The following is an 11,499-nucleotide window of genomic DNA, read 5'->3' as shown; positions in this document are numbered from 1 at the left end:
TCACTTGGGTCTGAGCCCAGCTCTGTTGAGTACTTTGACTAAAGCCATCCTCACCTCCCGATTCCTCAGGCTGTAGATAAGGGGGTTCAGTGTGGGGGTGACAAGGCTATAGAAGAGAGAGACCACATTGTCCTGGTGTGAACTGTGGTAGGCACCAGGCACCATGTACATGAACACAGCTGCACCATAGAAGAGCCCCACCACTGTGATGTGTGAAGAGCAAGTGGTGATGGCCTTGTGCCGAGCCTCATCGGAGCGCATGCGAAGAACAGCCCCCAGCACGTGACCATAGGAGGTGGCAATGAGGGACATAGGAAACACAAGAATCACCACTCCAGAGATGGACAGCGCCAGCTCGTAGGCAGAGGTATCTGCACAGGAGAGTTTCAACAGGGCAGGCACCTCACAGAAGAAGTGGTCCACAATGCGGGATGCGCAGTAGGGAAAATTCAGGGTGATGGAGGTCTGGATAGAGGCATTGAGCACACCTGCCAGCCAGGAGGCACCCACCATGAGCATGCACACCTGGCGTCTCATGAGCACAGGGTACTGCAGGGGGTAGCACACAGCAACATAACGGTCATAGGACATGAGGGCCAGCAGGACAACCTCAGCCACGCCCATCATTGTCAAGAAAAATATCTGAGCTGCACAGCCCCCAAAGGAGATGGAAGGCTCTTCCTGAAGGAAGTTGGCAGCCATCTTGGGGATGGTGACCAGTGGGAATCCAATGTCAAACATGGAGAGTTGGCTGAGCAGAAAGTACATGGGTGTGTGGAGGTGGAAGTCGATTCGGATGAGGAAAAGCAGGATGGTGTTTCCCAGAAGGCCCATGATAAACACAACAATAACCAGGATGAAGAGGAGCTCATGTGGCCCTGAGTGACTGAAGATCCCCACCAGAATGAAGTCTGAGGTCACTGACTGGTTCATATCCCCCATGTTTCATCCAACAGACTTTAACTACAGGAAAGACGGGACACCTTTAGCAAGGAGGCCTTTAGGTGAAGATGGCAAATAAGCTTCATTCCACATGCCAAGTGCAACCAACTGGGAAAAGCTGCCTAGGTTGCTATCTTGAGATGAGACATCAGGTCCCAACTAGAATCAGAAGGGGTTAAGCCATGATTTACTCACGATGCCTATCACAAGGTGGGGAAGCAGCAGCATGCATCCCTGAACATGACAATTGGCACAACCTATTCAGGAGCTAGCCAATGAACTTTGCAGTCAAAATTTCAGGTTCAGAAGAAATACTGCAACCTGCATCCTTGCTGGGGGAAATGTACAGCCATTGTGGAAAATGATTTCATGGTTCCTCCAAAAAGTTGAACATAGAACTGGCATGTTGTTGTTCTTGTTAGGTACCATCGAGTTGGCTCCGAGCCATAGTGACCCTCTGCACAACAGAACAAAACACTGCCTGGTCCTGTGCCATCCTCACAATTGTTCTTGTACTTGTGTCCATGGTTGTGGCTGCTGTGTCAATCCATTTCCTTGATGGCCTTCCTCTTTTTACTGCTTCTCTACTGTACTGAGCATGATGTCCTTAAAACTACCATATGACTCAGAATTCCAATGCCATATATATAACCAGAAGATGAGAAGGCAGGAATTCAAACAGAACCGTGCACACCAACGTTTGCGGTAGCTCTATTCATGATAGTCAAAAGGCAGAAACAACCATATTCATCAACTGAAAAATGGAGGAAAAGTGGAAAGCTACTCGGCCATCCAAGGAAACGAAACGGCGATGCATGCCAGAGCAAGGATGAACCTTGGAAACAAGGGATGAGTGATGAAAGTCCGCGGGAAAGGGAAAGGTTTTGCTTAGTGGGCCTCAAGTGTATGTTAGTGAGGGTGGAAGGATTTTGCAAAGAATAACACAACTTGAAGCATGCAACCAATGCTATTGAATTGCATATGTAGAAACTGTTGAGATGTGTTTTGTTGAGTATATTGTCAACAATAAAGCTACTTCTATTGACTATGCAAAGGCAATTGATTGTGTGAATCATAACAAATTATGGATACCATTGGGGGGAAATGGGAAATTCCAGAACACTTTATTGTGCTCATTAGGAATCTGAATATAGACTAAGATACTGCAAGATTTAAAATTAGGAAAGGCATGCTTTAGGGGTGTGCCATTTCATCCTACTTATTTAATCTGCATAAACCAAAACCAAACTCACTGCCATGGAGTCAATTATGACTTACTCGTGAGTCATCATTGACTCAAGACAACCCTTTATGATACAGGAGAACTGCCTCTGTGTGTTTCCAAGGTTGTTTCTACCCTTTACAGGAGTAGAAAGCCTCATCTTTCTCCCTCACTCTGAACACTGAGCAAATAACCTGAGAAGTCGGGCTGTTTGAAGAAGATTGCAACACCGGGATTGGAGGGAGGTTTATTAACAACCTGCAATATGCAGATGACACAATTTGGCTTGCTGACGGCAAAGATGGGATGAAGATCAAAGACTATATGGGCTTCAATATGAATTACACCTCGACATAAAGAAAGCAAAAATCCTCCCAACTCGATTTTCTGTGTGTTGCTATAGCTCGGATAGTTGGCTTTGAACTCCTCAAGAGGAGGATCACATTATTTCCCCTTTTATATTCCTTGCACAGTCATAAACTCAAACAGGGGCTCAATAAATGTTGGTTCAATGAAAAACAACAACGAAAACACTGCTGGCTGAATGGCCAGTGTTTAGCCCAAAACAAGGCACAGGAGGCTTTCTCGGTCAATGCTGCTCTTGTAGGTTGTATGAGTCAACACTACAGCCCCTTTCAGTCAAGCCCCGCCCTTAGGTTCTTCCTGGTGCTTCTTAATGATATTGGCACCTTGTCCTTCCTGGGTAGAAATTCACCTTACTCTCATCTGGCCTCTTTGTATTACTATCTCCTAGTTCGTATTGTAAACAGGTAAATGATTTTGACCTTGATGAAACTTGCTTCTCCACTAGACACTCATGACCTACCTTACTCTCCTCTGGCCTCTGAGATCCATCAGCAGTTCACTCATGCCCTCACCTAGCCCCATTGGCTTAAGGCAGGGCTTCTCAATGTTGCCACTTTGGACATCTGGGAATAGATCTTTTTCGGTTGAAAATATAAAATCCGTTGTTGCCTGTGGTTTCCAGATACTCCTACCAGCTGCTTCGAAAGGGATCCCTTTAGAAGGCCCTGGGTAGAACAGGAAAGGAATTTAGACCAGAATTCAAAGTTTTAAAGTGATAAGGCTTACTGACTGCATTAGAGACAATGGCCCTCAAGTTTCCATCAGGTCTGGAGCTGAACTCACCCAGGAGGTTCAGACTTTAGTCATACAAGAGATATGTCTGTACAGCTAACAGTAACATGAGTGAGATGTGCACACCTTGGTATAGCCAGCCATTTAAAGTTTTTAAGAGGCATCACTTAATCAAGGATGAAGTTCAGGGGGTTCGCAAAACAGAAACAACCAGACAGAAGAACGTCAGATTTGTTTATCTACTTAACCCAGCCTAACACGGCAGCCATGTGCATTAACTATATATGGTATCTAGGTAGTGCCAGCAGCTTGAGGTTTCCTGCTGACCAAAAGGTTGGCAGTTCAAACCCACCCAGCCACTCTGTGGATGATAAATCTAGTAAACTGCTTCTGTAAAGATGCCAGGCAAGTAACAAAGGAGCAGTTTGACTCTGTCACACAGGGGGTCGCCCTGAGCTACACTCAACTCCATGGCATTGGGTTTGGTTTCTTGGTTTGTATCTTTGTGGTGGGGCTGTCCAGTGCATTGTAGGATGTTCAGCAGCACTCTGAAGCCAATAGCACCTCCCAGTCATGCCAGTTAAAATTGCTTTGAGACATTGTCACATAGCCCCTGTTGTTGTTAGGTGCTATTGAATTGATTCCAACTCATCGCAATCCTATGGACAACAGAATAAATCACTGCCCAGTCCAGCACCATCTTCACAATTGTGATTATGCTTGAGCCCATTGTAGCCACTGTGTCAATCCATCTCATTAAAGGTCTTCCTTTGCACTCACCCTCTACTATGCCAAGCCTGGTGTCCTTTTTCCAGGGACTGGTCTCTCCTAATAACATATCCCAAGAATGTGAGATGTGGTCTCTTCATCCTCTCTCCCAAGGAGCATTCTGGCTAACCTTGTTCCAAAACAGATTTGTTTATTCTTCGGGAAGTCCGTGGCACACTCAATATTCTTAGGCAACACCATAATTCAATTGCATCAATCTTCCACCAGTCTTCCTGCAGTTTTCACAGCAACTGAAAATATCATGCCTTGGGTCAGAAGCATTTTAGTCCTCAAAATGACATCTTTACTCTTTAATACCATAACGAGCTCTTGTGTAGCAGTTTTTCCCACTTCAATGCATCATTTAATTTCATATTCTCTGAGAAGGGGCAAAATTTCCCCGAGTTGTGAACCACAGATCTTCGAGGAAGATAAGCTTACCATGGTCTACAGAAACCTGGGCTAGCCGATCTTCTTCCGGTTACTTTTTAAAAGAAATTGTATGATGTTCAGACCCAGCCTAAATCCTGGGACTATCTCCTCGTGTCCACAGCAGCCCAAAGGTCGGCCGTTCAAACCCCCCGCCCACACCCCCGCCAGCAGTGCCACAGAAGAAAAGCCTGGCATTCTGCTTCCATGAAAATTACAGCAAAGGAACAAACTGACTGCTCAGCAAGGGATTTTATAAAGGGAGGGAAATGTTTAACTCTTATACTTTGCTGCCAATTTATAGTCAACTGTCCCTCCAGTGACCAAGTGTCCTAAGTGGTAAAATAGCACTTCATGTGGACCCCTGTCAAATAAACCCGATCCTGTCCTGACAACACATATGTTGTTGTTGTTGTTGTTGTTGTTGATAGGTGCTGTTGAGCCCATTCCAATGATAGCTAACTTGAGGGCAGAGGGGAACCGCCCTATGGATTTTCCTAGGTGGCCATCTTCACCACAGCCTAGTAGCAGCTCCTTCTCCTGTGGAGCCGCTGGATGGGTTCAAGCTGCCAACCTTTCCACTAGCAGCTGCGTGCTTCACTGTTCTCAAAAACAACCCCACCCACAAAGGTGCTAGCTGTGGAGCAGGCAATGAGTGAGAGTTCTACCTTTCATTCTTTCCTCAAAATACTCCTGCCCGCAAGTCTTGCAATTTATCTGTATTTGTTTAGATGCGAAAGCAGAGATGGTTCAGAGACGTGTGGTAATCTCTACAGTATCCCTCAGCAAAGAAGCAGCAGAGAAAAGATTGGGATCAAATCCTGACCCGATTCCAAGAGTGTTTTATGTCCCTCCGCCTTCCATGCCTCTCCCCCTGACAGTGTAATAGAGCTGTTACCCACGCACACACTAACTCACCTTTCTTCCCGGGGTTGCCCGATACTCCCATCACCGTAGACGCATGTGAAACACCAGGTTATGGAATCTTCAGCCAGTGGTTCCTCTAGTCCGTTTTCAATCCCCTCGTGTCCTGGTTTTCCCTGAGCTTCGGAGACACTCTCCCCCCAGGAGCATTTCGAAGGAAAACAACAACAACAAAGCTCTTTCCCCGACCCTTCTGGCTTCACCCCACCACCACCATTCACGGAGACCGAGCTGGACACATCTAGGGCATGGCCCATGCTTAGCCAGGCCTTAGATCTTCTCACGAGGGTTCCTAAATCAAGTCTGTGCTTTCGGTTTGAGCCCCATTGTCAACATTTTGAGGTGTCCTTTGATCTGTTCCTTTTTCCTATTTTCCTCCACGATTTAAAAAAAGTAAGTTGGAATGTCTTTGCTGAAAGAGAGCGACCTTCTTGTCACCAATAAAACTTGTCACCCCCCCATGAGAAGAGCCCTGGTTTTAGAGTGGGTTCTGCTGCTCAGGTCGGCAGTAAACATATAGGAGCAGCTCCAAGGGAGAAAGACAAAGCAGTCTGCCCAGGAACCTGAAGGAGCAGCAACACTCTCTCCTAGAGTGTTGGTGATGAGTCAGAATTAAGTATGCAGCAGTTAGAGGGGGACGGGGAGAGGTTCCCCATCAGAAGCAGGCACAACTTGGGTGTTCTGCCCCAACTAAATGATCAAATAACGATTGTTTGGAATGATCGTGATAGTAATGAAATGATGGTCTAAGAGGATCATCAAAGAATTGACTGAGGAGTGGTCCTGAGAATGTTTTCCAAGGTAAGAGTTTTCAGGACACTCGCAAATACATCGTTTCTTTGACTCACCGATCTACTTACCACTGCAGCTCAAGACTGCGTGGCAAGGCTTGCTCAACAAAGACTGGTTGAGCGAGTAAACGCTCCAAGAGAGTCCATCTTTTTATGAGATCTGATGTTATCAACTAATGGATTTGAAGAGGGTAAACGATTTGTCAAAAATCACACAGCTACTAAGAGAGTGGGCTATCATGTGGAGCCCTGTCTGTTCTGATTCTAAATCCTGAGTTCTCTCCTCTCTAATTGCGGCCTCTTTCTTGGAATGAGCACTCAGTTCTGCCCTAGAGGACAGAGCTAGGAATGCCTTCGGGTGATCATTTTGGGGAGAGCCAGTCCAGAAAGTAACCTCAAGGTGACTTCAACCAACACCAGACACGTATCTGTGATTCCAGTCCCTCCCTGCTTCAGGCAACCCTCGTAGGAGGCTAGGTCAAAAAATAGTACTACAAAATTATAGAAGCCTTCGTTAAGAAAAAAAATCTCAAGATATGAAGTTACAGTTCTTGACTTATCCTTCACCGAGGTCTATACACACACGTCTGAAGGTGGAGGTCCGTCTAATTTCCTGAAAAAGTATGCCCTCTTCAATCTACACCATACCAAAAGGGCAATTTTGGTATCCTCGTGGGACTCAAATAATGTCTATTTGAAATGTACTTGGAGTTTGGGGAGCAAGCAATCTGAAGAGGTAAGATAAGGATTGTGGGATGGATTTGGAAAGATTTCCCATCAACATCCTCATGGGACAGCTCTTTTTACCCTAGAAGAATAAGCAAGAGTATTGTTGGGGAGGAAAAACATTCCCCAACAGAAATTTTCCTGGCTTTTTCTCTTTAATGCAATTTTAAATTTTATGAAAACTTGTTTATAATAAACCTCTGTCGTTGCACTATGTCCTTCAAGATCATAAACCAAAATTACCCCGTTGAGTTCCCCCAAATCAGTTGTCCTAACCTTATGAGCTGACCTCTCTGCCTTGAATTCAAATGGCACAGTGGATTACCTCAGAAGCAACTGTTTTGTTTGGGGTTTGTTTTTTTTTTGGGGGGGGGGCGGGGAGGCACCATAAGGAGACTAAGACAGAGTAGAACAGAGAGAATTTGTCTGCTGTCATCCACTGAGCAGACAGACATGTTTGAAAACGTTTTGTTTGGAATAAACTGGTAGTTGTACTTTGTTACTTACCCTCTTAGATGAAGAAGCATAAGATCAACATGGTGACATTTCTATGACAGGAATTCCCAGTAACGGCCATGTTAGAAAAGTCGTCTTCAGTTTAACATCTGGATATCTGTCTGCATATAGGAGCTGTCAGAGAGGTGGACCAGAATCCTACTTTCCAACCAAATTCATGTGGGGACTTATTCTAGCAATCACAGCCAGGGAAACATTAAATAGCAGTTCTCTGGATCTGTCTTGCCATTGCATCTCCTAACTCACACCTAGAACCCCTAGGCTTCCCCAGTCCCTGGGAACCAAGCTCTCTCCCCCACTCAGCAGGATCTAAGTTCAGACAGCAGGCAACCCTTCTCAGCACCTCGTGATCCCCCTTATCCCAAGGCAGTCATTCATAAAACCTCCCTGGATTCTAGCACCATGAGCTAGATTGACATCAACTAGGGAGAAAGACTCCAGGGATAGCTCTTGCCTCAGAAAGTCCTCCTGGACCTTTCTTTCCTCTAAAAAGAAAATTAGTTGCAGTGGGAGTGTAGAGCCCTTGGTATTTGGCTTTTCCCTGGTGCTGGTGTTGTGTATGCCACCAAGTCAATTCTGACCAATTCTTACCTGGAGAGACCTCATGTGACAGAGTAGAATTTCCCCCATCATGTTTTCTTGGCTGTAATCTTTATCAAAACAAATTTTTATAGCTTTCAGGGGAGTGGGAAGTAAGGGGAATGGATGGGTGGGAGAGTGATGTGCTCACCTTTCAATGAACCACAGAAGGAATGGGCAGCTCTGACATGGATACTTTAATGTGGCACATCATGCAAATATCATTGTTTGGCTTGGACAGAAGGAAGTGATATGGGAATCCACTTGTGCAAAAGGACTCTCATGTCCACCCATTAAAAATAAATCTGACATTCAGGGGATATATTCTGATCAAATAATGAGTAAGTGATGGTGGTGGGCCAGGCCAGGAGCAGCTTTCCTAGGTTTATACATTCTTTCCTCCAATCTCCAATTCTCGCAAATCTCAATGATTCAAGAAAAGTCAGGTGGGGCTAGTTCCTGTGATGTAAGCTTAGATAGCATGATGGTTGTTATAGAGCATTACTATAAGAAAACAAAAAAGACCTTCATAAATGGGAGAATGCTCTGTATTCATGGATAAGAAGACTTAATATTTTGAACAATTTATAATTCAATCTATACAATACAGTTCTGATCCAGATGCCATCTTGATTCTTAAAGAAACTGTAAAGGTAATTACTAACTTTATTGGAGAAGCATAAAAAGAAAATAAGAAGAAGAACAAAGGAGGACTAAGAACAACGAAGGAGACCTCTCATTTCCCCACTCAAAGTCTATCACACAGCCACAGTAGTTAAAACATCCTGGTAATGGTACAATGGTAGATGCTTAGGTCAATGCAACAGAATAGAGAACTCTGAATCAATCCATCCACCAATAAACAAAGTTTATCTTCAGTAAATGGCACACAAAAATTGAGAGACAATCTCTTCAACAAATGGTACAGGGAAAATTGGATTTCCATTTGCAGAAAATTGAAATAGGACCAAACCTCACCCACCCAACACTCTCTACAAAATGAAATCCAGATGGATCAAAGATCTAAATGTAAATCCCAGAGCTATAAAGACCAACAATGAGAAAACAGGGGCAAACTTAGACACACTATCAAATATAATGAAGGAAACACACACACAATATAAGATAAAATATGAGGGATAACCCCTCCCCAAAAAAACAGAGTTGCGCTGGAGGGAGTGGAGCTTTGTAGTACACATTTTTGCCCTGCTAGGTGAGCATCAAGCAACTCGTTCTGAGCTAGTGCACTCAGTGGCTTCACCTGGGAAGGTTCTCTTTGTTCATAGTGAATTTTTTCATAAAAGCCATTTTGCTCAAACCTCATTCTTTGTGTTGGTTGAATTAGTAAAGCAGTGTGCAGCTGGGAGATTTTGTTTCCTGCTAGGGAAAAATGTCACAGAAACCGTTGTGATGTTGAACTCCCTTTACAAGGATGGCACTATGGGAAAAACTCAAGTGTATTATTGGTTTTCTCCTTTCAAAAAAGGTGAAATGCCAATTAATGACAAACCTCATTCTGAACATCCATCAACTTCCCCCAAAGATGTAAATTTTGATTCATGATGCATTTGGAGTTGGTTTCACCAGGTTAGACTGTTCATCAAGCTTTCTATTTAGAGGTTCTGAAAAGATTGCCTAACAGTGTGTGACAAAAAAGACCTGATTTGTGGCAGATGGGGGACTGGTTTTGCCACCACAACAATGCACTTGCTCATGTAACCATCTCAGTGCTCCAGTTTGGGGCAAAAAAAAAAACCAGAATGCCTCTCGTGCCCATCTAACCTTACTCACCTGACTTCACCCCATGCAACTTCTTTTTGTTTCTGTGAATGCAGAGGGACATGAAAGGACAGCGACTTGACTACAAAGAAAAAAACAAGGGAGGTACTGTCAGCCATCCAAACGGATGAGTTTGTAAAATGTTTCCAGGAATGGAATTGCAGATTTGACAACTTTATTAAGTGTCATGGACAGTACTTTGAAAGTAATAAGGTTATTTTGTAAAAAAAAAAAAAAAATTTTCAATACATAATTTTTGAAAAAAATTCTGGATTTGGAGGGGTACCCAAAAAATGACTGAGACCTAATAAAAATAAGACACTGTGTACATCACAAGAGTAAAAAGAGAACCCACAATGTAGGGGGGGGGGAGGTACTTTGACAACAACACAGCAGACAAGGGACTAATCTCTAAAATCTATAGAAAACTACATCTCAATAAAAAGATGAATAATACAATTTTTTAAATGGGCAAAGGACATGAACAGACAGTTCACCAGAGATGATATCCAAAAGACCAAAGAGCAAGAAAAATGTTCACAATCATTGGCCATTTGAGACATGCAAATCAAAGCAATGATGAAATGTCATTTTACAACAATGTCAACAGTCAAGTTCAAAATAATAGTTGTTGTTTTTTTTTAATGGTGGAGAGGCCACAAAGAGGTTGAAACCTAACACACTGCTGGTGGGATGTAAAAATGTGTGACCACTGTGGAAAGTGTTATGGAGCTACAACTGAGATAGAAATTTCATACCCCCAGTAATCCATCTTCTGGGTATATACCTTAAAAAATAAGAACCTGTGATAATTAGGTTTATTGTGCCAACTAAACTCCCGTAGGTGCATGTGGGAGGAGTTTAATCAGGTCGCAGCTGGTTGGAGGGCAATCGAGATAAATGGCTCTCTAAGGATAGCTTCTCCTTCACTATCTCCCTGCTGATTAGATCAGTGCACTGCTGCCTGAGCTAGTCCTTTACCTCAACCATGTGCTGTACTACCTGTGGGCCAAGCCAACCTGTGGATCCTGTCACCTTCCCACTGTAGCTTGTGACTTCATGGGGACCTGGTACACAATGCACCTGAGCTACTGGCCTCAGATATGCCTCAATTTCTCATCTTCTTGCTGCTACTACTCCACCCTCCTGTGTCTGTTGCCTGCAGACCAATTCTGCTCATCTTTCATGAGGGCAGATTCTGCTGTCTGCTTGCTTGACCTTGGAACGGCAGCCAGTATGAATCGAAGGACCTTCGGTATATTAACTGTTCCATGAAAGTGAGTTGAACTGAGCCCTCTGTACTGCTGTGTGGACTAATTACCTGTTGTATTCCTTCTCACCATATAAACCTATCTATATCTATGTATGTATGTATGCATGTATGTATACATATGAATATATAATCATGTGTCTTTGTTTTGTTTCTCTAGAGAACCCTGCCTAACACAGAACCATAACACAGGCAGACCCATGTCTATGGAAACACTGTTCGAAACAGCAAGGAGATATAATGCAGTAATATGCAGCACTGACAAAAAAATTATAAAACCATGAAGCACCTCGTAGCATGGATAGGCCTGGAGAATATGATGAGGAGTGAAATTAGTGATTACAAATGGCCAAATATCGTATGAGCCCACTGTGATGAAACAAAAACCAAGACAAGGACTTTCTTGTTTTTTTTTTATCATTTTGTTGGGGGCTTGTACAACTCCTATCACAATC

At 43.7% G+C, this 11,499-nt stretch overlaps 1 protein-coding gene across 1 annotated transcript; it reads right to left on the bottom strand.

The window, feature by feature from the left end:
- On the bottom strand, nucleotides 1-942 carry OR2Z1 (olfactory receptor family 2 subfamily Z member 1). Its single transcript, XM_075536193.1, has one exon. The coding sequence runs from the start codon at nucleotides 940-942 to the stop codon at nucleotides 1-3; it is 942 nt and encodes a 313-aa protein (XP_075392308.1).
- Between the last annotated feature and the right edge of the window lie 10,557 nt (nucleotides 943-11,499).

This window comes from Tenrec ecaudatus, chromosome 1 (assembly GCF_050624435.1).
Source record: "Tenrec ecaudatus isolate mTenEca1 chromosome 1, mTenEca1.hap1, whole genome shotgun sequence".
In the NCBI taxonomy this organism is placed as follows: Eukaryota; Metazoa; Chordata; class Mammalia; order Afrosoricida; family Tenrecidae; genus Tenrec; species Tenrec ecaudatus.
The sequence above is the reverse complement of the archived record's forward strand: the minus strand, read 5'-3'. Positions and strand labels throughout refer to the sequence as shown.